This window comes from Apus apus, chromosome 6, assembly GCF_020740795.1.
Source record: "Apus apus isolate bApuApu2 chromosome 6, bApuApu2.pri.cur, whole genome shotgun sequence".
Classification (NCBI taxonomy): Eukaryota; Metazoa; Chordata; class Aves; order Apodiformes; family Apodidae; genus Apus; species Apus apus.
In genome coordinates this window covers 39,816,703-39,841,204 of record NC_067287.1, presented here as the reverse complement: position 1 = coordinate 39,841,204, position 24,502 = coordinate 39,816,703, and the positions used below count along the sequence as shown (strand labels likewise).

General features: G+C 53.2%; 1 protein-coding gene across 24 annotated transcripts in view; it reads right to left on the bottom strand.

The window, feature by feature from the left end:
• Positions 1 to 24,502, bottom strand: part of LRRFIP1 (LRR binding FLII interacting protein 1) — a 43,015-nt gene that overhangs the window by 2,704 nt on the left and 15,809 nt on the right. Inside the window, exons 3-19 of one of the 24 annotated variants that reach the window (XM_051622730.1) lie at positions 22,388 to 22,405; positions 19,089 to 19,136; positions 18,688 to 18,732; positions 18,172 to 18,222; positions 12,773 to 12,850; positions 12,457 to 12,489; positions 11,959 to 12,084; positions 10,825 to 10,896; positions 9,775 to 9,945; positions 9,597 to 9,689; positions 9,104 to 9,196; positions 8,468 to 8,560; positions 7,930 to 8,056; positions 1,787 to 1,833; positions 1,213 to 1,330; positions 814 to 893; positions 460 to 564 (exon numbers count right to left, since the gene is read on the bottom strand). In XM_051622730.1, the coding sequence (XP_051478690.1) occupies positions 460 to 564; positions 814 to 893; positions 1,213 to 1,330; positions 1,787 to 1,833; positions 7,930 to 8,056; positions 8,468 to 8,560; positions 9,104 to 9,196; positions 9,597 to 9,689; positions 9,775 to 9,945; positions 10,825 to 10,896; positions 11,959 to 12,084; positions 12,457 to 12,489; positions 12,773 to 12,850; positions 18,172 to 18,222; positions 18,688 to 18,732; positions 19,089 to 19,136; positions 22,388 to 22,405 (1,398 nt within the window). The other 23 variants (XM_051622732.1, XM_051622715.1, XM_051622710.1 and 20 more) reach the window with 23 other exon arrangements.

Genomic DNA, 24,502 nt, shown 5'->3' with positions numbered 1-24,502 from the left:
GGGTTCAGCCTGGAGAGGAGAAGGCTCCAGGGAGACCTCCGAGCACCTTCGAGTGCCTGAAGGGGCTCCAGGAAAGCTGGGGAGGGACCTGGGACAAGGGCAGGGAGGGATGGGATGAGGCAAATGGATTAAAACTGAAAGAGGGAGATTGAGGTGGGACATGAGGAGGAAATTCTTGACTATGAGGGTGGTGAGACCCTGGAACAGGTTGTGAAGTTGTGGCTGCCCCGTGCCTGGAAGTGTGGGAAGTGCAGGCTGGATGGGGCTTGGAGCAGCCTGGGCTGGTGGGAGGTGTCCCTGCCCATGCAGGGGGCTTGGGATGTAGATGATCTTGAAGGTCCCTCCAACCCAGCCTGAGATTCCATGATTAAATCCATCATTCCTGAAACACAGCCCCATGATCTGCACTTCCAAGCCCTTGAGTCAGCGAGGAGGCTGCAGGCCCAGCAGAGGACCCACCTCTCTCTGCAGCTTGCGTTTCTCTGCCTTCAGCTCATCCTCCACCCTCTCGGCATTCTCAGCAGCGGTTCTGTAACGCGCGACCTGCCCTTCCAACCGGATCACCTGGGGGAAACCCCACCTGCTGAGTTAAAAGCTGTGCCAAGAAGCTCCCCTGAAGCTCCACACTTCCATTAGCCAAGACATTATCATTAATAAACTCAAGGCACATTGAGTCTTTATGACTTGAGTGTGACAGCCTTGATGGTGCAACAAGGGAATAACAACCACAATCATCATCATTCCATTGATCATCCAACTCTCCCTTGGCATTCCCTCCATACCCAGAGAAAGAACAGAGGCCAAAGCACTTACGTTCTGTTCCAGTGCTGTTATCTCCTGCTCAGACTTTGCCAGTTTGAACTTGAGGTCGCTGATCTGCCTGTTGGCATCTCCTGGATGGAGAAGAAGGTGGCCAGACGCATCAGACCATGCGGTGACAAGCGCCTTCCAACAGGTCAAATATCCACACTACAGGGAACCCACCCGGCAGCTGCAGGAGGGAGATTTCCCATCGGAATCTTGCACCCACAGAGGGAAATCATTCCTTCACCTCTGCATGGCCAGCTCCCAGTTGGAAGCCCCCTTGGAGGCTGGAAGCTCCATTGGAGGTGGAAGCTCCTCTCTACTCCAAGCCAGGTGGTCTACAGCACACACAGTTCCTCACTCACACGCAGGACACAAAAGCTCCCCCAAAAGCAGAACACAGCTCACTTTGGAGGTCAATCATGTGCACGTCTGTCCCGTTCTCTAAAACTTCCTCTTCTGGCTGTGGACCTTCTAGCTTGCCATTCCTCTGCTTCTCTTCCAGTTGTCTCTTTAGTTTCCTAATCTGAGCGGCACAAAATAATTTGTCATTAAAAAAGGGGGCCTAGGGTGGCCCAGGACTCAACGAGCTCTATGGAACAGGCTGAGATCTGAACTTCAAGACATTTTTAGTACCAACCAATCTCCTAGAGATTATTTAGGCAACTGGGTCAGTCTACTTAAGTATCAGTGTTTATGGCTGAGGATCACCCATGGGTGGAAGATCAGGGGGAGAGGTTGTGCCAAGGGGAGGTTTAGGTTGGATATTGGGAATGATTTCTTCCCCCAAAAAAGGGTTGTCAGGGATTGGAACAAGCTGCCCAGGGCAGTTGGTGGAGTCTCCATCCCTGGAGGCATCTCAAAGCTGTGGAGGTGTGGCACTGAGGGTCATGGGCAGCGTTGGGTGAATGGTTGGGCTGGATGACTTTTCCAACCTGTGATTTCAAAAGCCCCTCATGTCATCCAGCTTTCCAGGGATTACCTGGTCCAGCAAGGATTCCCGTTCCTCACCAAGCCTCTTCAGCCTGTCTGCAAGAGAAAACTGGGAGTTGAGTAGGGAGGGACCTGCAGGGTGCACCTGAGGACAGAACTGAGGTGGGAGGCAGTGGTTCGGGGGGTGCCGCACATACCATGGGGCAGGACACGGCCAGGGGGAGGTGGTGGTGTTCACATACAACATGCTTGGTCCCAGCTGCATGCAAAGAGGCTCGATCTTCTCCCTGAGCTTAGCATGCAAGGGCTGGGGGGATCAAAGAGCTGCAACACAAACATCTCACAGAGCTTGTTGGGTGGGATGGAAACGCCACCCAACACTCCTCAGCAAAGCTGGCCACATTAGAGCCTCACTTCTTCGTCTCAGAACCTTGGTTGCCCATGATACAACTTGGTCAAACAGCCTTTTCTCTTTGCTCCAGGTCTCCTGGTCAACCACCAGGTATCTGGACCAAACCTTGGGCTTCACTTGGAATTAAGAAGTGAACAGACACTTCACATGATAGACTGGGACAACTGGACACCAACAACTAGGAGGAAGAAACCAAATCCCTGCTGATTGGAGCCTCTCTTGGGAAAACGTGAAGGCATTTCAGCAAGTCCCACATACACCAAATCCCACCCATCTTCTCTGAACACTAAAGGGACCTCATTAATTGACAACCTGTTTGCTCACAGAGCTCAGATACACTCACTATGAGAAGATATTTGGACCTCAGGCAGGTCTTGCTCATCATGTTTTAGCTGGTGCCAGAAGAACCAAACCGGGGGGGTGTCCAGAGCTCAGCCCCACAGCTGAAGTTCAGGAGAGTAAGGAGGATAAAGGAGGTCAGATGTTGAGACTTGGAGACAGGTTAGGAGAGATGAAGATACGAAGTTACCAAGGACTGGAAAGAGATTGAGGGGCTGATGGAGAAGAAAGGTCCAGAAAATGAGGCCAAACAGGGCCAAAGAATCCACCTTGATGCTGAAGAGAACTTGGCCATGGACACAGCCAAGCAGCTTGGATCAACACGACCACTGGTGTGGTGGGAAAGGTGCCTGCGTGGAGAGAGGACATCTCCTCCAGCTTCCAGTGAGGAGGCCCACCAGCTTCCCCAACCCCAGAATGGATTGTTGGGATGAGCCTCCACATCAGCAGAGAATATCTGTGGACTCAGGAGACACTTTTCCAACCCATCAAGGAGCTGAGGACCTGGAGCAGAGACATGTCCTGCTCAATCAGGACATGGATCAGCCAATTCCAATTCTCATCTGCTCTTATTTCACCTTCACCCCCTTTCCATCTCACCTTGGTGACACTATTCCCAGGCTGCTCTACAAAGCCTGTGACACTTCAGGTGAGCACTCTGGTGTCAACCCATCAGAAGAACATCTGAAAATACCCAGAGAAACCAGAGAGGAGCAAGAAATGGTGAAGAAAACTGCAGAAAAGGAGGTCTGAAGTGGCATCAAGATTCAGGCAGGTTTATAAACAGTTCTCTGGACAGGCAGGTTGGAAGGACAAAATGTTTATTTCCATTCTTGAAGAGCACATCTGGACACACGTCCATGTCACATCCTGCTGGTGCTTTGTACCATCCCCAAAACCCAGTCCCCCACCCTCCAGCTCCTCCAACTCGCACTTCCCAGTGCCCAAAAATGACCTCACAGGGATTTTGGAGGACTCCAAACACATCCTCTTCCACCCAAGGATCAATTGATGGAGGAAAAGTATCTCATGGCTACCAGCAATCCAGAACCATCCCAGCTTTCAGAAAGGCTGGAAGGGGGCCCAGCAGGGCTGTTCTTCCAAACAAGGGGAATGAAGACCTAGCAAGTTCAGCTTCATTCCAGGCAGGAGAAGACTTGAAAATCCTTCCTCCAGGAGCAGTAAAGTTGACAAAAATCAAAAGAAGAAAAGCAACTGATGCCATCGTGAAGGGGGATTTGAAACCATCAAATGGAACCATCAAATGGAACCAAATGACCTCTTGGACAAGGAAATGATTTGGATACTCAGAGCAAAGCAGCACTTGGCAGCAGGTGACACTGGCACTTGGCACTTTCTCCAGGAAAATGCCCCCCCAAAAAAGCAGCCCATGTGGAGACGTGGTGGGCAAGGCCCCATGGTGGCACCAAGTCAACATGGATTGATTCCTTCCTTCTTTCCAGCCACCTGAGACCTGCACATTGCCCTCTGGGGTGTCTTTCCAAAGTGGAGACTCCCACTGGTCAAATTAAGAAATTGGTTCCTGGGCTTTAATCACTGAAGGCAGAAGCTGGCCCATCAGCTCTGCTGATCTCCTGAGTTACTTCACAAGGTGCAGACCCCGTGCACGTCCATCCCCACATGCACACCAGGATATTGAGCATCTAAGTGGGTGGGGAGGGAGCGGGAATAGCCACCCCAGGAGTTTCATTGAGGTGTTCCTCAGGAGCAGCTGGAAGTCCTTTGGGTGACCTTTGCTCTTTGGGTGACCACCTGGGGTGACCACCTGGGGGTGGGCTGAAGATGCTGCAGTTAGGATATAGCACAGTCCTCTCTGGGCTTCCCCTTCCCTCTCCTGCCAGCCTGCAGCTCTTCCTTGCTGGGAGGACTTCCATCCCTGGGACTGCTTCCCAAATCCTGCCTCAAAACTGTCTCATCTTCCACCACTTCAGGCCTCCCTGGTGCTTCCCCTCTCAAGCACCGTGTTGCTCCTTCAGGCTCATTTCCACCTGTTCCATGCAAGCTGTCACCTCCAGCCAAGGCACCTTCAGCTCCTCTCCTGCCCAACAACTCTTCTGACTCTTCACCACCACCAAACGCTTCCCCAGCATCTTCCAGTCTTCCCTGTGCTGCACCAGAATCTCCATCCTGCCCAGCTCTCTGTGCCAGGGGATGGTTTACACTCTCCACAGGAGACACCCCAGCAGCACAGTGCTCTGCAAGCTCCAGCTCTTTCTCATTGTCTCTAAGTGTCTCCTTATCAAATTGGTTCCCAGGAGCTCCACCAACATCTACAGTTGGCTCCTCTTGAGGTTCCCCCTCCTCCTGTTCACCTACACCCTGCACTTCACCTCCCAAAGGAATATTGTCCTCTCCCACCCCACCACCTATCTCTGCTTCACCACACTGTCCTGTCTGAGGTCCCACTTCACCTGCCTGGCCTCCCACCTCACCTGCTTGAGGTTCCACCTCACCTACCTGAGGTCCCTCCTCACTTGTCTCAGCTTCCACCTCACCTGCTTGAGGTCCCACCTCACCTGCCTGAGGTTCCACCTCACCTACCTGAGGTCCCTCCTCACTTGTCTCAGCTTCCACCTCACCTGCTTGAGGTCCCACCTCACCTGCCTGAGGTTCCACCTCACCTACCTGAGGTCCCTCCTCACTTGTCTCAGCTTCCACCTCACCTGCTTGAGGTCCCACCTCACCTACCTGAGGTCCCTCCTCACTTGTCTCAGCTTCCACCTCATCTGCTTGAGGTCCCACCTCACCTGCCTGAGGTCCCACCTCACCTACCTGAGGTCCCTCCTCACTTGTCTCAGCTTCCACCTCATCTGCTTGAGGTCCCACCTCACCTGCCTTAAGTCCCTCCTCACTTGTCTGAGCTCCCACCTCACCAGCCTGAGGGCCCACCTCACCTGCCTGGGCTCCCACCTCACCTATCTGAGGTCCCACCTCTGCTGTTCCATCTCCTCCCCACCCTGTCCTGCTCTCCTTTCTCTTCCCAGACTCACCCACCGTTTTCAGTTCCGACTCCCGAGTTTTCCCAGCCCCCGAACTGGCTCCCTGAGTGTTCCCCTGTTCCCCAGGGCCTGGCTCTGGCTCTGGCTCTTTTCCCTCAGGAACACATCCTGGAGCCTTCACAGGAGCCTTCTGCCCTCCTGTGCCTCCAGAGCCTGAAGACAACTCCAGCTCTTCTACCAACACCTCCTCCTGCCCGTCCTCAGCTGTAGCACCTTCAAGTTTGCTTCTGTCTTGCCTGTTTTGTTCCTCTGGTGATGCTGAGGGATTGTCCTCTGAGGAAGGTGGCTGGGCTCCTGCCTGATCTCCACCACCGTCTGGGCCACCACTTTCAGGTGACTCCTTCCCCTCCAAACCCCCAGCCTTCATTGCCCCCACCTGCCCCTCAGCTGTAAAATCCCTGCCTTCCACAACCTTCTCCTCCAAGACATGTGGGACCTCATTCCCAGATCTTTCTCCTGAGGTCTGAAGCCACTCAGCCTGGTTCTCCACATGCCCCTCCTCACCCAGCAGACCTGCTGCTGGAAGCTCAGGTAGTGCTGCCTGGTCAGGAACCAGCTCACAGCTCCCACTTGTCGTGTCACCTTCCTCACCCACTTCTCCATCCCTCAGCCCATGGCTGGCTCTGAGATCCCCACCTTCTTCCTGGTGGGATGAAGCTTTTCCCAGGCCATGCTCTCCACTTAAGCCACTAGGCATCTCCTGAGCTTGTGAAGAGCCCACCTCCAAGATCTGATTTGTCCTTGGCATGAAGTCCTGGTGTTCAGCCTCCCTCCTGACAGGCTGCTGGGCTGCTGTGCTCTCCTCCCTCCAGCCCTCTGGGTCACTCTCATCACCTGAGACACCTCCTGAAGGGCTCTGGCTTTGCTCTCTTAACCTCCTCTCTGGTGACACCACCGCTGAGAGGCCACCATGTTCTTCCTTCTCCTCAGGGTGCAACATCTGTCCTTCCTGCTCCTCAGCCTCCTCCTCTCCATGCTCAGCGTTCCATACGAGTTCTCCTTCCCCCACATCCTCCAAAATCTCACTTCTCATCTCCACTCCAGTGGCTTTGCCTAGAAGACCAGTGAGAAAGTTGAAGGCACCACCCCAGGGCACCTGCCTCCCCCACTGAGAGCCCAAGAGAGAGAAGGGTCTGAGGAGAAGAGGTGAATTCCAAGGTCAGCTCCTGCCAATCATGTGAGGCAAAGCAGCAGTTGGATTAGTAAAAGTGTCTGGGGGCTTCTGAGCAGGGGGATTCCCCCACCCACCCTCTCAAAGCAAGAGGTCTCTGCTGCTGGCTTGGGTTCCTGTCAGGTGCTGGATGGGAGAGAAGCACCTATCAGCTCCTGGAGAGGAGAACCTATCAAACCCATCAGCTCCTGCAGAGAACCTATCAGCTCCTAGAGGGAAGAATCCATCAGCTCCTGGAGAGGAGAACCTATCAGCTCCAAGCAGGAACCCCTGCAGACCTGACACTGAGGGATTCTCTTCCCTCTCAGCAACCTCATCTCCAACCTTCACCCTAAGACCCTGCCCAGGAAGCCAGCAAAGGATGATTCAGGGCTGTTTTGTCACCATCAGTGACAACATGCTTGGCCAGGAAGTGGTTCAGCTGCTAAGTACCAACACGGACCAGAACTTCAACCCCTCCCAGAAGGAACTGGGGCTTCCCTGGGCTGAAGGAGGTTCCTAGGACACTCTTCCTTCCATTTAGAAGCACCAGGAATGACCACAACAGCATCTGTGGTCCCAGCAGGTCACTTGTGGGTCTGTGTTCTACCTCCTTGCCCCAAAAATAAACCCAACCCTTAATAATGGAAAGAGAAGAGTGAGAAAACAGGTTGTCCTCAAAACCCCACCCACCTTGCCTTGGTTTTGCTCTTCCAACGTTCTTCCCACCCAGAAGTAGCAGGAGAACCTACACCTGGAAGCATGCAGCCCCTTCCTGGTTCTCAGGGGGTTGGTTTGGCCCAAAAAGGAGGCCAGATGGATCCTTTCCCTTTCCTGCCACTCAGGTAACATCTCTGAGAGCCCCTTCCATCAAGAAGGTTCTGCCAAGGTGAAGGTTCTTCACCAAAGCTGGTTCTACCAACCAGCTTCCTCCTTCCCAACGTTCTGCTTCCCAAAGTCCCTTGGGAATGAGCAGTGTGACTAGTCAAGAAACCACCCAACATCCCAGCTGTTTTGTAAGGAACCCAAAAGCTGCTCTTTTGGGGAGAGGTTCCTGACGTGCTCCTTGAGCACCTGGAGGGGATGATCTGAATTCCTTCCATCTGATTTGTATTCTCCTCCCTCAACTGGATGTGCAGGAAGCGGAAGGGAAGAGAAAGAGGAAGCAGGAAGTGGCACAGGAAGCGATCCCACCAGGACCCCCAATTCCAAGCCAAGAGAAAGGAATGGATGGACAGACAGACAGACATGGAAGGATCTCCAGCACTTACCCAGTATCCCATCCCCTCCCGGCTTTAATGGAACATTCCTGGAAGGATCCAGGTGTCCTTCGTTTTCTAGGCTGGCTGGTGTCTCCCCGTTGGTGGCTATGGCAGAGCTTGGGATTATCCCATGTTTCTGTGGAGAAGGAGGAGGAACCCTTGGGATTCTGCTGCTCCCTTGGGGTCTTCTCCTTGACATTCCAAAGGAATAAATCTACTTCTATCGTTTTCATGGCAAAAGGGCTGGAGGTCAGGAAGGGGCATCACGAGTTCCCCGTGACGGGAAACGTGACCTCAGCCTGGCTTCTGGTTTCAGATGAAGTACAACGTGCTCCTCAGGGAACATCTCCCACCAAAGCAGCGACCCAACAGCAAGTCTACACAAGGAGGGGGTATAGGGGGAGAATTCCTGACGTGGCCACTTCCAAGTGGGATGAAAATGGGAAGTCCTGCCTGCTCTAAATGGGATTCAAACATCCTGCTAAGTGGGAGGGAAAACAAGCAGGTGGAAAGGAGGTTTCTGGTGTTCCCCCAACCCCTCTCATACCTTCAGCTGCTCCTTCAGCACAACCACTTCATCTCTAAGGTCATCCCGCTCGCTCCTGACGGACTCGAGGGAATCCCTCTGCCTCTCTAGGGCCTGAGCTCCACAGGAAGGGGGGAAGGAGAAAGGAAAGGAGACAAGTGAAGGCCATGGAAAGGATCCAGGTGGGAACAGGAAGGAGAAGGTCTCAGATGGGCAGAGACTGGTGGGGGACAAAAAGGGTTACTCTTATACATGGGGAGGGGGGGAACTTCCAATCCAAGAGGGGGTTTATCCCAGGAATTCCTGAAGCCAGGAATGCCAAGCCCAGCCATTCAGCAAAGTCCTCCTTCCATGGAGGACTCTCCTCTGCTGGACCAGAAGAACCTGAACCTGAAGAAACAACAACCCCAGTGCTGCTGGGACTCCAGGATTGACTGAATTCCCACCTCTTTTCCAAGGTGGAAAATCCAACTGGGGGGGTTTGGGAATCAGAGCCAAGTTGTTCTGGGATTTCATGGCAAAAACCAAGGAATCTCCTTGGTCCTTCACCCAAAAGTCTACGGAGGGTTTCACACATGAGGGTTTGCAAAAGCAGGACCAGCTGGAGAAGGGAGAAGGACATTCTGGGAAGCCATTCCAGGAGCTGAAAGTCCCTACCCCTATTTTTTTGTCTTTCCACTCGATGGTCTCCTGAAGATCAGCAATTTCCCTGACATGGCTCTGGTGGGTCTGCTGCAGCTGCTGGATTTCCTGAGGGACAGGGATGAGAAGGAGGAGACAGGAAAGAGGTGAGCAAAGAAACTCCAAAAAGGCCTGGGAAGAGAGAAAGGAAAAGGTAGGTGGGGAATAAAGGAGGATCCAGGTGCAGAATTCCTGACACCTCAGCTGGAACCAGAGCCCTGAGGGACACCCCAACTCCACACCCAAGGTAGCTCATGGACAAGGCCACAAAGGTCCAAGTTCAGGTCACCCTTCTCCAGGTGGCGTTTCTGTGGCTCAGCTCTGCAGCTCTTTGGCCTGGAATGCTGGGATGTCTCCAGGAGAGGGAATCAAGACCCTCCAGGCCCCATTTTGAGCATCTCCAGCTGCTTCCTGGGGACACACCAGGCCAAAAAAAGAAGCCAGAAGAAGACACAAAGGAGTCACTCACTGCAAGCATTTCTTCTCTTTGCTTCAAAGCCTCCTTGATTTCCAGGAACTGGAAGTGCAAGATGCTGTGGGCATGTTTCTCCCTCTCCAGTTCCTGGGAATAACCACACATCCAAGACAGGTTTTCAGGGACCTCATGAAGAAAAGGGGATCCCACCCCTCCATGAATCCAGACATACTTTGCTCTTCTCCTGGTACTGACGCCTGGACTCTGCCAGCTGCTCCTCCAGCTCCAAGAGGGCGTCCTTCAAGGTGTCCACTTGGTACATGAAATTGGTCTTGTCATTGTCCAGTTGTGCGTTGGACACCATGGCTTTTTTATACTTCTCCTCCACTTCAGCCAGAGAGTCCTGCAAGGAAGAAGCAGGCACAGAGAGGGTGGCAAAGGACACTTGGGCCAAGGAAAAGACCTCCAAGAGAAGCCACTGAGGTGCTGAACAAGCCAGCATGCTGAGAGGAACCAGGGCTCATCCGTGTCCCCCCAGTGACGAAAACCTGCACGTTCCCACCAGGAGCCTTACCTCAGGAGAAAGTGCTTCCCACCCTCTGCTGCTACAGCTTCTGCCCTTCCCAGAGTTTTGTCCTCCTTCTCCCTCCTCCCCCAGCCCCTTGGCAGTTCAAGAAGGTGACCAGTTGGAACTGGTTCCTCTTTTAACCTCAAGGTGAACTTGAGTTGAAGATCACGAGGCCTTCAATGAAGCCACAGATTCCAGGGATCCTTGCAGGGTGGGAACCACCAAATATCCTGCCCCAGAACTTGCCATGAAAGCCCTCAAGCTTTTCTCACCTGCTGCATCATTTCCCACCCCATTTCCTGCCCCTCATCCCTTCCTGACCAATTCACTCCCTGAAGGCAGGATCCCCAAGGTCTGGAAAACCTCAACACCACCTGAAGAGAAGACAGCTGATGACCAAGAGCTCAGGATCCTTTCCTGTGTGGTGGGACCGTTGGATTCCCATGGGATGTGTCTTTCAGGCCATCAAGCTGGGCAGATCCAACCACCGCCCCTCCCCCCCGCCCCGTGTCCTGCTGCAGCCCAAGGAGGAGGAACCCCAGGAGAGCAGAAACAGAGACCTCAGAAATGAGCTGGAAAACTTCTCAGGCACCTTCCTTTCCAAGCCCTCCCAGCAGGAAGCATGCAGGGTGAGTTGGGGGTGTGGGGGGGGGCGGTCTCCTGGCTCTGGATGTTTAATTTGTGTTAATGAGCACACTCCCAATTAAGCAGTACCTTCATTTCTTTCAGCCCCTGCATGTATTTGCCTTCTACATCCTGAATCTGGTCCTTCAACTCATAGAGATCCTGGGGGGAAGGGTGAGAGGGGTGAGTGATGCCACCTGAGGAGCTGCTGCTTTTGCAGCAAGAAGCCTCAAGTTCCTCCAATCCCATCATGTCATTCCTACTAATCAGCATCATCAGAAGGCAGGGGCAGCCCTGGGTGGCATGAGGCCCAGTCCTGCCAGCCAGCTGGGACATGATGCTGGGTTGGGTTGCTGGGGTTTTTGGTAGTGGGGAAGGGCCCCAGGGGTGACTCAGTAAGAAGCTGAGAAGCTGCCCCTGCTCCAAACCAGCCAAGGAACCATTAGAGGGACAACAGATGCTCTTCTGCCATTAACATACAAAAGGACTGAGATAACACCTGAGCAGAGGAGCATTAAAGAAGATCTGAGCTGGAGAAGGGGAGACGCTGGGGTGAAGATCCTGGTGGTTGGTGAGGAAGAAGGGGAAGAAGGTGCCCTAGCAGAAGTTCCCCTGCAGCCCATGGTGAGATGGCAGCTGTGCCCTTGACACTCCTGGAGGAACGTGGTGGGACATTCGCTGAAGGTGCCAGGAGCAGTGAACTTGGCCACTGGACTTGGATTTTGTGGCCTGTGGATCTGCTGCCAGTGACTTGGATAATGCAGCTGTGGAAGCCCCCGGGCCAAGGGAGGTGCCTGTTCCTGAACAGCCTGGGACTCTGGGAAGCCCACCCTGGAGCAGCTCTGGACCTGGTGGGAAGGACTCATGGAGGAGAGGTTGGCGGAGGACTCTGCCATGGGAGGGACCCCGTGGGGAAGCAGGAAAGGACTGTGAGGAATCCTTCCTGAGGAGGGAGTAGCAGGAACTGCCAGCCTCTAAACCCTATCCCCCTGTGCCTTCTCAACCTTTGTCTCCACCCATGAGCTTCTCATTGGGTTTGTCTTCCCCATCCCAGGGTGTGAGGGGGGAGCTGAGTGAGTGGCCATGGGGCTGGTTCTTTGTGGTCATATTGGGCCCAAACCAGGACAGGAATGAATGGGAACAACTTCTGTGGTTTCTTCATGTGTCAAATCTGGGGCAGCAGAACCTCCTGGGCTGGGTTATTAATGAGTTATTGTTTCTTACCTTAATTTCTCTAATTGATGCCTCAGTATCAGCTGAGATGGATGTGTCCCCACTGCCCCTCCGGGAAGAGGTCCCACCCAGGGAAGCTAAGGTAGCTGCTGATAAGCTGGAAACACAACGTGCTCCCTAGAATTTGAAGTGAAAAACGGTTGTTTTCTTGATTTATAGATGTTATGGGTTTGTAGTTCAGGGCTTTGGGGGATTTTTTCATTGGTTTTGGCTAGTTTTGGGGTCTGTTTTGGTTGGGGTTCCTTTAGAAATCCACAATTTGCACTGACCAGCAGCTCAACTGCTGGATGAGGCAAAGTTGAGTAAAATGGGACTTTCTAAGGACAAAACACATTGAAAAATGCAGGTGGGACAAGGGAGAGTGAAGAGAAGAAGCAGCTCAGGTGTGTTTGGAGGCTGCTGGGCCAGGGGCACAGCCCAGCTCCTCACAACCCCAAGGGAGAACTTCAGGGGCTGGTCCCACCTTTGCCAGTTGTTTTCAACACTCACCTTCTCAAAGTCTTTCTCTGGCCTTTCCTCAATCTGGAAGACAAAGATTGAGAAGAGCTGGTGAGGGCAAAGTAAAAGGGCATCGTTCTCCTGCCCCAGGATGTCATTCCTGGTGGCAACCAGGAGAGCTTGGGGGAGCTCAGCTTTGGGGTTGGGCCTTAATTCTGCCCACAAATCAGATTTAATGTTACAGGTTGGACTCCAATCAAGGGCCAATCAGCAAATTTCTCCCAGTGTTGTAGAAGGAAAGACTTTGAGGAGCAGGAGGATGGAGGAGTAGGGTGAAGGAGGAGGAGGAAGAGAGGAGCTGACTCACCACAGGACTGGCCCGAGCAGAGCTGGCTCTGGAGGATGCCCGGGATCCTGAGGCCAGGAAGGAGCTGTACTCAGGAGGCTGCAGCAGGAAAAGCAGCAGGAAAAGCAAGGAGAGAGGTGGGAAAAGCATCAGGATTGGGAAGGAGAGAAGATTTGGGACCTGGCATCCAAAAGAAAGGCACCAGAAATGGTTCCATGCAGAGGGATGGGGAACAGAATGTCCACCTGGAGAACGTTCCAGCTGAGGAAGCCCCGTCCTCAGAGTGAGAAGTTAATGAGCCCTTTGCATCTTCACCCCCAAGTCAACACCCCTCAGGCTCAACACCCACAGCTCCATCCTGCTGCTCCTCAGGAGCCGTCAGGTTCTCTGGTCACCCTTTCTTCTCCCAACATGTCCCTGGACTCAGAGGCCAAAGCAAGAACCTGCCTGTGGTTAATGAAGCTCAGACCACCTCAGAGACCACCAGGGAGGGCAGCATAGTAGGCCTTGCAGACCAACCCCCACCCCAGCAGGGAGGCAGGACAGACAGACAGGACAGCCAAGGAGGCACAAAGAGCAACAATCAAAGGGGCGTTTTGGTGCCCTCAGAGCAGCCTGTGCTGCTGCTGAGCCTGGAGAGTTGATATTCCAGCTGCTGAGGCTCCCAGGAACCAACCCAAGGAATGATCCTCCTCTGGCAATGCACCACCTCAGTTTTTGAAAGTTTCTCCCAGCTGGTCACCACAGGGATGTCCTAGACTCCTCCTCCATGGACATTAATTAGGCTTTATTCATTAAAATTAAGCTTCATTCCAGGAAAACCAAGCTTGGAGCACTCATGAATGAGAAGATTTGGTTCCTCCCAAGAGCAGAACCACATCAGACCTTGAAGGGACTTATTTCCCAGAAAGACAGACACCCCACCCAACCCAAGGGCTTTGGAGACCTTGAGGCATCACTTTTGGAATGGAGATCATAGAATCATGGAATTCCAGGCTGGTTTGGGTTGGAAAGGACCTTCAAGATCATCTAGATCCAATGCCCCTGCATGGGCAGGGACACCTCCCACCAGACCAGGTGCTCCAAGCCCCATCCAGCCTGGCCTGGGACACCTCCAGGGATGGGGCTTCCAGAACGTCCCTGGGCAACCTGGGCCAGGTGCTCAGGATGGACGGGGGGTTGTGTGGTTGGGTTTGGAATGGTCTTCTTCTCCCTCTTTTGGGAAGGAGGGAGAAAAGGGCCTCTGAGGTTCCCCGAAGGGAAGGGAGAGCTCTGCAGATCCATCCATCACTGCTCCAGGATTCCCAGGAAGCTCAGGGTGACACTCCTGGCTGGGAATGTCCCTCAGCCTAAAGGGGCCATGCTTGGGGATGGGGGGGTGACAGGAGGACAGAGACAGAAAAGGTCTTACAGGCTGAGAATGACGGCTGAAAAGGTTCTCATGGAACCCACAGGCCTAGAGTGGAGAGAGAAGAGTCAGAGCAGCCAGATCCAGGCTTGGAATCTGCCCAGGTCACAAGGAGCACGTTGTGGAAGGGCCAAGAAGCACCAGGCCACCATTCCTGACCCAGCCCAGCACCTCAACCATCTGCACTGGCAAAGGGGCCACCTCCGTTCTTCCAACTGCTCCAAATCCATGGGGAAAAGCAGCTGAGCAGCTTCCTCCTCTGGCCTGTCTAAAATCAGGAGGATCATGGGATCCCAGACTGGTTTGGGGTGGGAAGGGACCTTAAAGATCATCCAGTCCCCTTGCATGGGCAGGGACACCTCCCAGCAACACATGTTACTCCAAGCCCCATCCAACCTACCCTTGAACACTTCCAGGGATGGAGCAGCCCTAAGTAGAGCTCCCAAAATTATCATGGAATGCGTTGGGTTGGATGGGAACTTCAAGATCAATCAGTCCCACCCCTGCCATAGTCAGGGACACCTCCCACTAGACCAGGTTGCTCCAAGCCCCATCCAACCTGGCCCTGGACACCCCCAGGGGTGGGGCATCCCTAATTAGTGCTCCCCAATTTAATTATCATAGAAACATGGAATGGGTTGGAAGGGACCTTCAAGATCATCATTTCCAGTTCCCAGGGGAATCCAAGGGAAGATCAAGACATCCAGGCCTGTCCAGGTGCTGTTGGGTGGCTTCAGGTGAGGCAGGTGGACCCTAGAGGTCACAGACACTCCATGGATGGATGAAGGGTGGGGGGATTTGGTGTCTCTGTCCCTGTGACTCCTGCCGTGGCTGCCAAGCAAGGAGGGGTGAGGAGACCAGCACAACACTGGGTGGCTTGGCCAAGGAATGAAGCCACAACCACCAAAGTCCCTGCAGCAGAACTGGGATGAGGACAATCCAACTGGAGCCGAAGAAGAAGCTAGGTTGGAGATGATGTTGCATCCTCTGTGCCACAGGAGCATCAGATCTCAGCTCCCAAGGAGTTAACACCACCAGGGCAGGAATGCATGAAGGTCCAGGTGGATTCCACACAGTTCATCTCCTCTGGCTTTTAATATGAAACCAGAGAAAACCCAAAGAATTCAGCACTTTGTGAGGGCACCAGAAGCTTTGCTGTTGGTGACCAGCAGGTATGAGGAACCAACCCCAGATGCAGCAGTGAAGCTCCCCTGGCCACATGTAGGGGACAGTTCGACCTCCAGGGGGGGATTCTAAAGCTTCAAGAAGTTTCCTTCTAGCAGCCTGGGAATTATTTGCTTCTCAGACCATGTTCTGCAGTCTGGGCTGACCCAGAGAGCAGAGAAGTTGCCTCAAACTGAATTAAAAGGTCAGTTAATTCAGATTTACCCCCTTTTTTCCAGACCATTGGAGGCCAAAAAAGCCAACAGAGCCACTGGAGGGAAGGGAGGAACTTCCCATGAGTCCTTCCAACCTCTAAAGGTTTGGGTTTTGGTTCTTCAAGTTCTCCTAAGAAGTCTCAGAGGTCAATTGCTCCAGAATCATTCCTAAGTACCAGAGGTTGTGTCATCCCAAGGAAGGCAGAAGAAACCCAGGCCAGAAGGCGACAGACCCTGCCATTCTAGGAAGCAGGTTGAGATGTGGAAGAGCAGCTGCTGTGGTGAAGACCAGGTCAGAATAGTAGGAAGCCTGGATGAAGTGTCCAACAACCAAACCAACCCTTGAGAACTCAGCTGTGACTTGGAGTCCCCTGGTCTAGTGGGAGGTGGCCCTGCCCAGGCAGGGTGGTGGGACTGGAGGAACTTTGAGGCCCAGAGATAAGGCCCAAGAATCCCAGGAACATCTTGAGCAGAAATCCCTTCTTAGCCTCCACAATTTAAGCTCCTCTCCTGCCTCCTTGTCCCCCTGAACACCCAAGGCCACAACACTTTCAAGGTGCTGACACCATGAAGACCAATGTTTGGCCAAGAAAATGCCCCAGCACTGGCTTCTGCCCAAGAGTTTCTGCTCAGGATTCAACTTTCACCCCCTTCTGTCCAAGAACATCAAGCAAGGTTTTGGCTCCCGACTTCTACTGGGACCAAACATGGAGATTTCCCTTCCCCACTGCTGACCTGAATTTCTTCTGAAGCTGCAGCTCCAGGTCTGACCAACCCATCGTTTGCCAGGTAGGAAAAACCTGTTCCACCACGAGGTGGGGATGGAAAGGTGAAGCCCCAGCTTCAAAGCCCATCAGAACAGGGTTGTAGAAGAGGAGAAATCATGTACTAACCCTGCCAGCTTTTCTACTCTGAGATGATCCACCCTGGTCTTCCTCACAATCACTGGGCTGCCATGGAAGGACAGAAGGGACAAGAAGAAATGGATGCAGAGCCAAGACAAAGGACATTTTTTGGGGGTAGCCCTGAGGAAAAACAAGAGGAGACAGAACTTCTCCAACAACCACCAGGAGGAGCAGAAGAGCAGGGTCAGGTGGTGGTTTCCAACCTGGGTGTCCCTCATGGACACCAAAATACCAAGGATGCTCCTGCTGGCCCCTGTTTTGACCCCATTTTCCCTTCTCAAGAACCAGTTCCTGCTGCTCCCCAGAGGAAGCAGAACACAGAGAAAGGGGCCACCAGGCCCAGGAGAGCAGAAGGAAACCAACTGAACCACCTGGTTCCTCATCCCCGGGGCAGCCCAAGCAATTAACAAGCAGCCAATAATTAATTCCAAGTCATAATTAAGAAATTCAGGTCAGTCAGGAGGGCAGAGTTGGAAGAACTTTCCCTTCTCAGCCTTCCCAACCAGCTCAAAATCCACCCAATCCCACCTGGATCGACCCCCCGAGCAGGGTCCTCATCGAAAACATCTCCAGGAAAAGGGAAATTAACGAGTTTTGGGCCATCCTGGTCAAGCAGCTCCAGGGATGAAGCTGAGATGCCCGAAATGTCCCGTTTTTATCCCAAAAAGAGGCCAACCAGCCCATCTGGTTTTGCCCCCCCCCCCCCGCCAAGCATCAGAGGGAGGAAAAGGTGGGGACTGGGGGGGTCAGGGATGTGGAGAAAAAGGGGGGACATGGGGGGAATAAAAAGCAGGGGACACAGGGGGGGAAAATGGGGGGACTGGGGGTGGGGGGAGAAAAAGGGAGGGAAGAAAGGGAGGGACTCAGAGGGTGGGGGGAAAGGGGGAACACAGGGGGGAAACAAAATGGAGGGGACTCGGGGGGGAGAAAAAGGGGGGAACTCAGAGGGGGGAAACAAAACAGGGGGGACAATAAAGGAGGGGCTTCAGGAATGGTCCTTGTTTCCCTGCTGCTCATGCAGGAGGCACCAGCAGCAGGAGCCCAAAGCTCCTCCAGGACCCAGGAGATGTGGCCGAGCCACCCAAAGCCACCTGGGAGCTGCAGCCTCCTCAGGAGGAGCTGTGGGAATTGCAGAGTGACCCAAGGAACCACTGTCCCCCTCCCAACAAACCCAGATGTCCATCAGGAGTGGTTTCCAGGCTCAGCTGGGAAGCCTGAACCTTCTTCTCCCAGACTTTGGAGTTTCACAGGATCTTCTGGCTTGAAAAAAGTCTGTAAGGTCCCGAGTATCCCTGAGGGTTCCACTCAAACTGGGACAACACCTAAAATCTTGGAGCACTTTGTGCTCTTGCACAATCATCTCCCACCAGGAGCTGGGACCATTTTTGTGATCACTGGGTTTTGATTTTCCACCTTCTTGACTTTTTTAGAATTTTGCCCTGAGTTTTTTTGGGGATAGTTTGAGGCAATTCCAGCCTGGAAAACTCTCCAGAGGGTTTTTGGAAGGAGGAAAAGAGGAGGTGGAACCTCCAGAGGAGGCAGAAGTGAAGGAGAAGCAACAAATGGATGATTCAGGTCTTGCTTGTTGGAGGGCAATGAGAAAGATCATCCAGCTCCAAGCCCAGAACTGCTGGTAAGTTGGGAACTTGGGGGAGGAGAAGACCTTCAACCCAGCAGTTGAGGGCAGAAGAACAATGGGGAGATGTTAGGGGGTCTGGTTGTACCCACCCTCAGGCTTCCACGGGAACCCAGTGACACCAGCTCGTCTTCATCCGAGGCCTGGGGGAAAAAGTCAAGTCTAAAACCAGAAGGGAAGGACAAGGAGAAGACACTTGACAGGCGGGGGTGGAGGGGCAGGTGGGAGAGAAGGGGAGGAAACACCCCCCCAGGAGGATGGGCCTTCAAACAGAAGGACATTGAGCCCCAGTGAGTGGTTCCAGTCACCCCCCCTTGTCCCCAGAACCACCATCAAGGTTTCTCACAGGTTCCCTGTGTCTTCCCTGCTCTGTGACAAGATAGAAGGTTCCTGGTTTATGGAATCAAATCCAAACGAGACCCAGAAGGGGTTGGGTGGTCCCCCCCTTCCACACCTCCAACAGCTCCTGGGGGGCTGGGCAGAGGGCTCAGGGGGTGGGGGGTGGGGAAGAAGTTGTTGGGTTTGGTCCTATCCCCAAAGCAGTGTCTTCTGCAGGTGTTTGTGTGTCATGGCTGGGTCTGAAGATCAAAGCAGGAGGAGATACCAACCGAGGGGTTCCTGCGGGCCCGGCGGGAGCAACGCTCACTGTCCTCCTGGGCAGCAGAGACAGAGGGAGACCGTGTTGGAAGGACAGAGAGGAGAGACAGACAGAGCCTCAGACCAAACTATGGGAGGTGACCTCCTTGTGGGGGCAGAAAAGCCCCTTTTCCCCCCCTCATTCCTTTCTCCCCACCCCTGTGAGGGCTCCTTGCACCAGGAGGGGCTTCAGGGGCTCTAGATGAGTCATCCCCAAGGTGGCTCCTCACCAAACCCTCATCACCTTGAAGCCACCTGGCAAGAACCCTTGTGGTGACAGTGGAATTTCCATCTCCACGACATCCCACCCTCTGGGGACTCTCCAAAACCCCAACCCATGGAAGCCGTGGAGCGACGCTGGCTGGAGGCCTACCATCCATTGCTCGATGTCTCCCCACTTAGAATCCAGACCATAATATTTCTAGGGACAGAAAAGGGAAGAAAAGGAGAAGAAAAGGCAACTTTAGGTGAGGAAGGCAACCAGAGGAGGTCTCAGACATGCAGGGCCAAGCTCCACAGCTCCACACACACCAACTTGAAGGCCAAGTGCCACCAGAGCCACCAGTGTCACCTGCCCGGGAAGGGGGAGCAGGATTTGGGATCCACCTGGGGTCCCTCAGCACCTTGTTCCTCCTCAGGAGCAGAGCAGGGAATGGGAGCAGGAGGAGCAATGAGGCTTGAGTTCCCCACCAGGGGTGGGGAGGCAGGATGAAAAGGTCTGTCAGGTCATGGTAGGTCTGGTTGTTCATCCCAGTTCAGTCAACTGGGAGAGGACACAACTGATCCCTGTCTGCTCCTGTTTGCTGCACCCACAGCTCCTCTGCAGGGCTCTGGTGGCCCCACCAAGAAGGCCAAAAGAAGACACATGTCATGACTGGAAAGCTCTCTGCTCTTCATCACCAAACCCCAACCTGTCCTTAGTCAGCTCTCCCTCCTGACCTTCTTCCCAGTCCAGCACTTCTTGGCACCACACTGAGAATTCCCCAAGGAACCTCCAGTTCTACCAGACACGTCCCCAGAATCCCCAGGACTCCTTGTCCTCCCCCCCCAGGCGCTTCAGATCTTGCCTTTGTCCTGCTGCCCATTGTGGGCCCGGGTGGGGAAAGACCACGGCCAAGTGGGCTCCTCCAGGAACCACCACGTGTCTTGTGGGATTTTTAGAACTTGAGGAAAGAAAATCAAGCCCAGGAGCTCATGTTTGGGGGAACCTGCAGGTCTGAGAACATTGGAACCACCACCAAGGTTGGAAAAAAACTTCAAGATCATCAAGTCAAACCCAAGATCAGGTGACATGGAGCCTACGAGGCTTTTTTTTGTTTTTAACATTAGAAATTGATTAAAAATATTAGAAATCTAGTAAAAATATTAAAATACATTAAAATAGTAAAAATAAATTAAAATAGTAAGAATCAATTTAAAATTAAAATCAATTAAAAATTAAAATAACAAAATATTAAAACAATTTTTTAAAAATCGATTAAAATTAAAACTATTAAAAATCAAGTAAAAATTAAATATTTATTAAAATAAAAATATATTAAAATAAAAATAATTAGAATATTAAAAATCAATTAAAGTCAGACAAATATATTAGAAATAAAAATATTATAAATCCATTAAAAATATTAGAAATCAATTAATAAACCCACCACCCTGTGGAACTGAAGGGTCTTTTCTGAAGGTGGAGGGAGGGTGGATGACGATGCTGGACATTCCAAGGCTGCTTCCTTCTCCTGCCCTCCCCCCTCCCACCTTCTCCTGGGCTCAGCCATGTCCTGCTCTGCCTGGAGAGTCCCATGGAAGGTCCACGGGGACATCCTGCCTCTCCAGCCACCTGGGGCTCCTGATTGCCAGGCTCAAGTTGCCCTGGTAAGTGAGATGACAATGAAATAATTCAGGCCATGGAGAGAGAATCCCAGCTCAGATCTCCTCTCCAAGTGAGGGTGGGAACATGGCCTGGCTGTCTCCTCCTCCATGTCCAGGTTCCCATTAAGCCATCTCCTCCCCTCCCAGTGGGGCTGCAGATGGAATCAACTCCCATCAAGGAGATGGACAAGAAGCCTGGGGATCCATGATGTCAACTGGAGTTGCTCCAATTGGGTCCATCAAGACAGGGAGAAGGTGGGTTTGTGGGCAGGGTGGTGCGATCAGGATGGAAGAGCAGAGCCCATTATTTGAGCAGCTCCCCTCATCTCAATGAGCAATTCCAGAAGGAACCAGCATTTCCCAGGAGGAGAACATTTCCCAGGAGGACACAAGGTGCTGGGCCAGGGGAAGGAGCCATGCAGGACACAAGCAGGAGGGTTGAGGACAAACTTCTCACTCAGCAAGGAAGGAAAATTCCTCAGGGGAGGGAAAAAAAGGGAATAATCAGGTGGAAAACTACAGGCTTGAGGGATGAGATGTTCCCTCCATCCCTGAAAAACCTCTGTTTCTCCTTCTGGATCCCACCAGTTCACCTGCTCGGAGGCAGGACAGAGCCCCACAGCTCACAGGGAATAACATCTATAATTATTATTATTAATAATTAGTATTATCATTATTCTCATCATCTTTGCCCTTGTTTGGAGCTATGGAAAGAAGAACTGGGAGGAGGGAAAACTTGACTCTGAGGTAGGGAGATCTGAGGGAGAAAAAAACATTCCCATCAAAAGGCCCTCAAGTCAATTCGCAAAAAAGGAGGAATTCCAACAGGTTATTCCCTGATTTTCCCCAGGGATTTTCTGCCAACCAACTCAGCTGGAAGTTCTCCTAGAACCTCTTGAGATCTGCCCAGCCTCAACCATTCCCAGCCTCAACCCACCACCATTCCCAACCTCAAGCCCCACCTCCATTCCCAACCTCAAACCCCGCCACCATTCCCAACCTCAAGCCCCACCTCCATTCCCAACCTCAAGCCCCACCTCCATTCCCAACCTCAAGCCCCACCTCCATTCCCAACCTCAAGCCCCACCTCCATTCCCAACCTCAAGGCCCACCTCCATTCCCAACCTCAAGGCCCACCTCCATTCCCAACCTCAAGCCCCACCTCCATTCCCAACCTCAAGCCCCACCTCCATTCCCAACCTCAAGGCCCACCTCCATTCCCAACCTCAAGGCCCACCTCCATTCCCAACCTCAAGCCCCACCTCCATTCCCAACCTCAAGGCCCACCTCCATTCCCAACCTCAAGGCCCACCTCCATTCCCAACCTCAAGCCCCACCTCCATTCCCAACCTCAAGCCCCACCTCCATTCCCAACCTCAAGCCCTGCCACCATTCCCAACCTCAAGCCCCACCTCCATTCCCAACCTCAAGCCCCACCTCCATTCCCAACCTCAAGCCCCACCTCCATTCCCAACCTCAAGCCCCACCTCCATTCCCAACCTCAAGCCCTGCCACCATTCCCAACCTCAAGCCCCACCACCATTCCCAACCTCAAGCCCCACCACCATTCCCAACCTCAAGCCCCACCTCCATTCCCAGCCTGAAAACCCTTCATGTCCCCCAGAAGGTTCTTCATGGAGCCTCCACCCCCTCCATGGAAGCTCCTTTCCCAAATTTCCCTCCTGCTCTTTTTCCTCTTGCTTTCCCAGTAGGAAAGAAATGATCCCAAATGTCTAGGCAGGTTTGGATCCTCTGGGAAGGTGGGTACACACCCATGCCAAGAGGGATGTGGGGAACAATTCCTACCTTCTGGACTTGGTAGATCTAAGGCAGGGGGGTGGAAACAGGGAAGAAAGAAGGAAACAAAAAGCTGAGGTGAATGAATGACCCAATCCCAACATTCCACAGTTCATCCCAAAGGGAAGAAGCTCCTGATCCACACAGGAAGGACAGGAAAGTACCAGCACCACAAGTGGAGAACCCAAAGAAACATCCAGTATTCCCCTTGGAAGGCAGCTGGTGGGCAGATTTGGACAGGCTGGAGGGCTGGGCAACAGGGGACCCCATGAGGTTCAACAAGTGCAAAGGAACTGGGAAGGAACAACAGAATGCACCAGGACAGGCCAGGAGGTGACCTGCTGGAGAGCAGCTCCGTGGAGAAGGACCTCGGAGCCCTGGTGGACAACAAGTTCTCCATGGGACAACAATGTGCCCTTGTGGCCAAGAAGGCCAAAGGTATCTTGGGGTGCATTAGGAGGAGTGTGTCCAGCAGATGGAGGGAGGTTCTCCTCCCCCTCTACTCAGCTCTGGTGAGACCTCACTTGGAGTGTTGTGTCCAGGCCTGGGCTCCCCAGTTCAAGAGGGACAGGGATTTACTGGAGAGAGTCCAATGCAGGCTACAAAGATGACTAAGGGACTTCTCCAACTATTTCTGCACAACACTGTCCTGCTTCACAGGAGGCTTCCAAGAGATTTCTTAAGAGGCATCTTGGATTTCACTCCCAAATTCACTAGATCATCCAGCTCCAACCCCCCTGCACGGGCAGGGACACCTCCCACCAGACCAGGCTGCTCCAAGCCCCATCCAGCTGGCCCTTGAACACTGCCAGGGATGGGGCAGCCACAGCTTCACAACCTGTTCCAGTGTCTCACCACCCTCACAGGGAAGAGTTTCCTCCTCACGTCCAACCTCAATCTCCCCTCTACCAGTTTTAATCCCTTCTCCCTTGTCTTCTCACCATAAACCCTTGTCCAAAGTCCCTCTCCATCTTTCCTGGAGCCCCTTCAGGCACTGGAAGGTGCTTCAAGGTCTCCCTGGAGCCTTCTCTTCTCCAGGCTGAACACCTTCAACTCCCTCAGAGCTGCTCCAGCCCTCGGATCATCTCCATGGCCTCCTCTGGACTCTCTCCAACAGCTCCACATCCTCCCTGTGTTGGTGCCTCCAGACCTGGCCCCAACAGTTCTCCAGAACTGGACACAGAAGATCTTCCCATAAGCCCCCCCCATTTACCCCTGAGCTTTTCCCAACACAGTTGTGACCAGCCTTGGTGCTCCCTCCACATGCCACTGCCAAATCAGCACCGGGTGATCTCCCTAATGAAGCTGCTGCTCCTTCCACCTGAAGAAACACTCCTCAGAGAAGAACCACCCCAGACACCCGCTGCTTTTGCACCACAGCTTCTCTTGGGATGGCAACAGAACATTGGTCACATCCCACCCAGGACTCACCATGAGGTGTCAAACAAGGAACATGAAACACAGGGGCAGGGAAAAAGACAATTCCCAGGCCCAACCCAAAGATCCAACCCCCCTTCCTGGCCATGTCTGCAGCTTGGAAGCTGAACCAAGACATTCCCAAGCCACCCATGCTCCACAAGAAGCCTGTCAGGACATGCAGGCTCTTCTCAGCCTGAATAAGTCCCCACACAGGGGGGCAAGAAATGGATTCCTTGCTTTTTAGCTCCTCCACCTGGTTCTAGAGAGCCTTGGGAAGCAGGAGAACAAGTGTCCTGATTGTTCACCTGTGGGAATGTGGGAATCGATTTAGCAGAGGAAAAGGAACACGGCGCACAACGAGACACCAGGACCTCAACGTCTTCAGCTGCCGCCTGCACGAGCAGGCACTCGAGGTTTGGTTTTCCAAACCCAAGGTTTGGTTTCCCAGCCCAAATTCCACTTCCCCAGGACACCCCCTGCAGCACCAGCTGCTGATCTCCACAGGGGTGACCGGCTGCATCACAGCAGGTGGTGCCACCACAAAACACCTCGGGGGTGATCATCACAGCTCTTCCAAAGCCTCTCCCCCCAAACCACTTCATTCTCCTCCCCTTCCCAATCCCAGACTGGTTTGGCTTGGAAAGGACCTTCAAGACCCACCTAGTTCCAATCCCCTGTGCTTAAGCCAAACATGGAGAAGGTGAT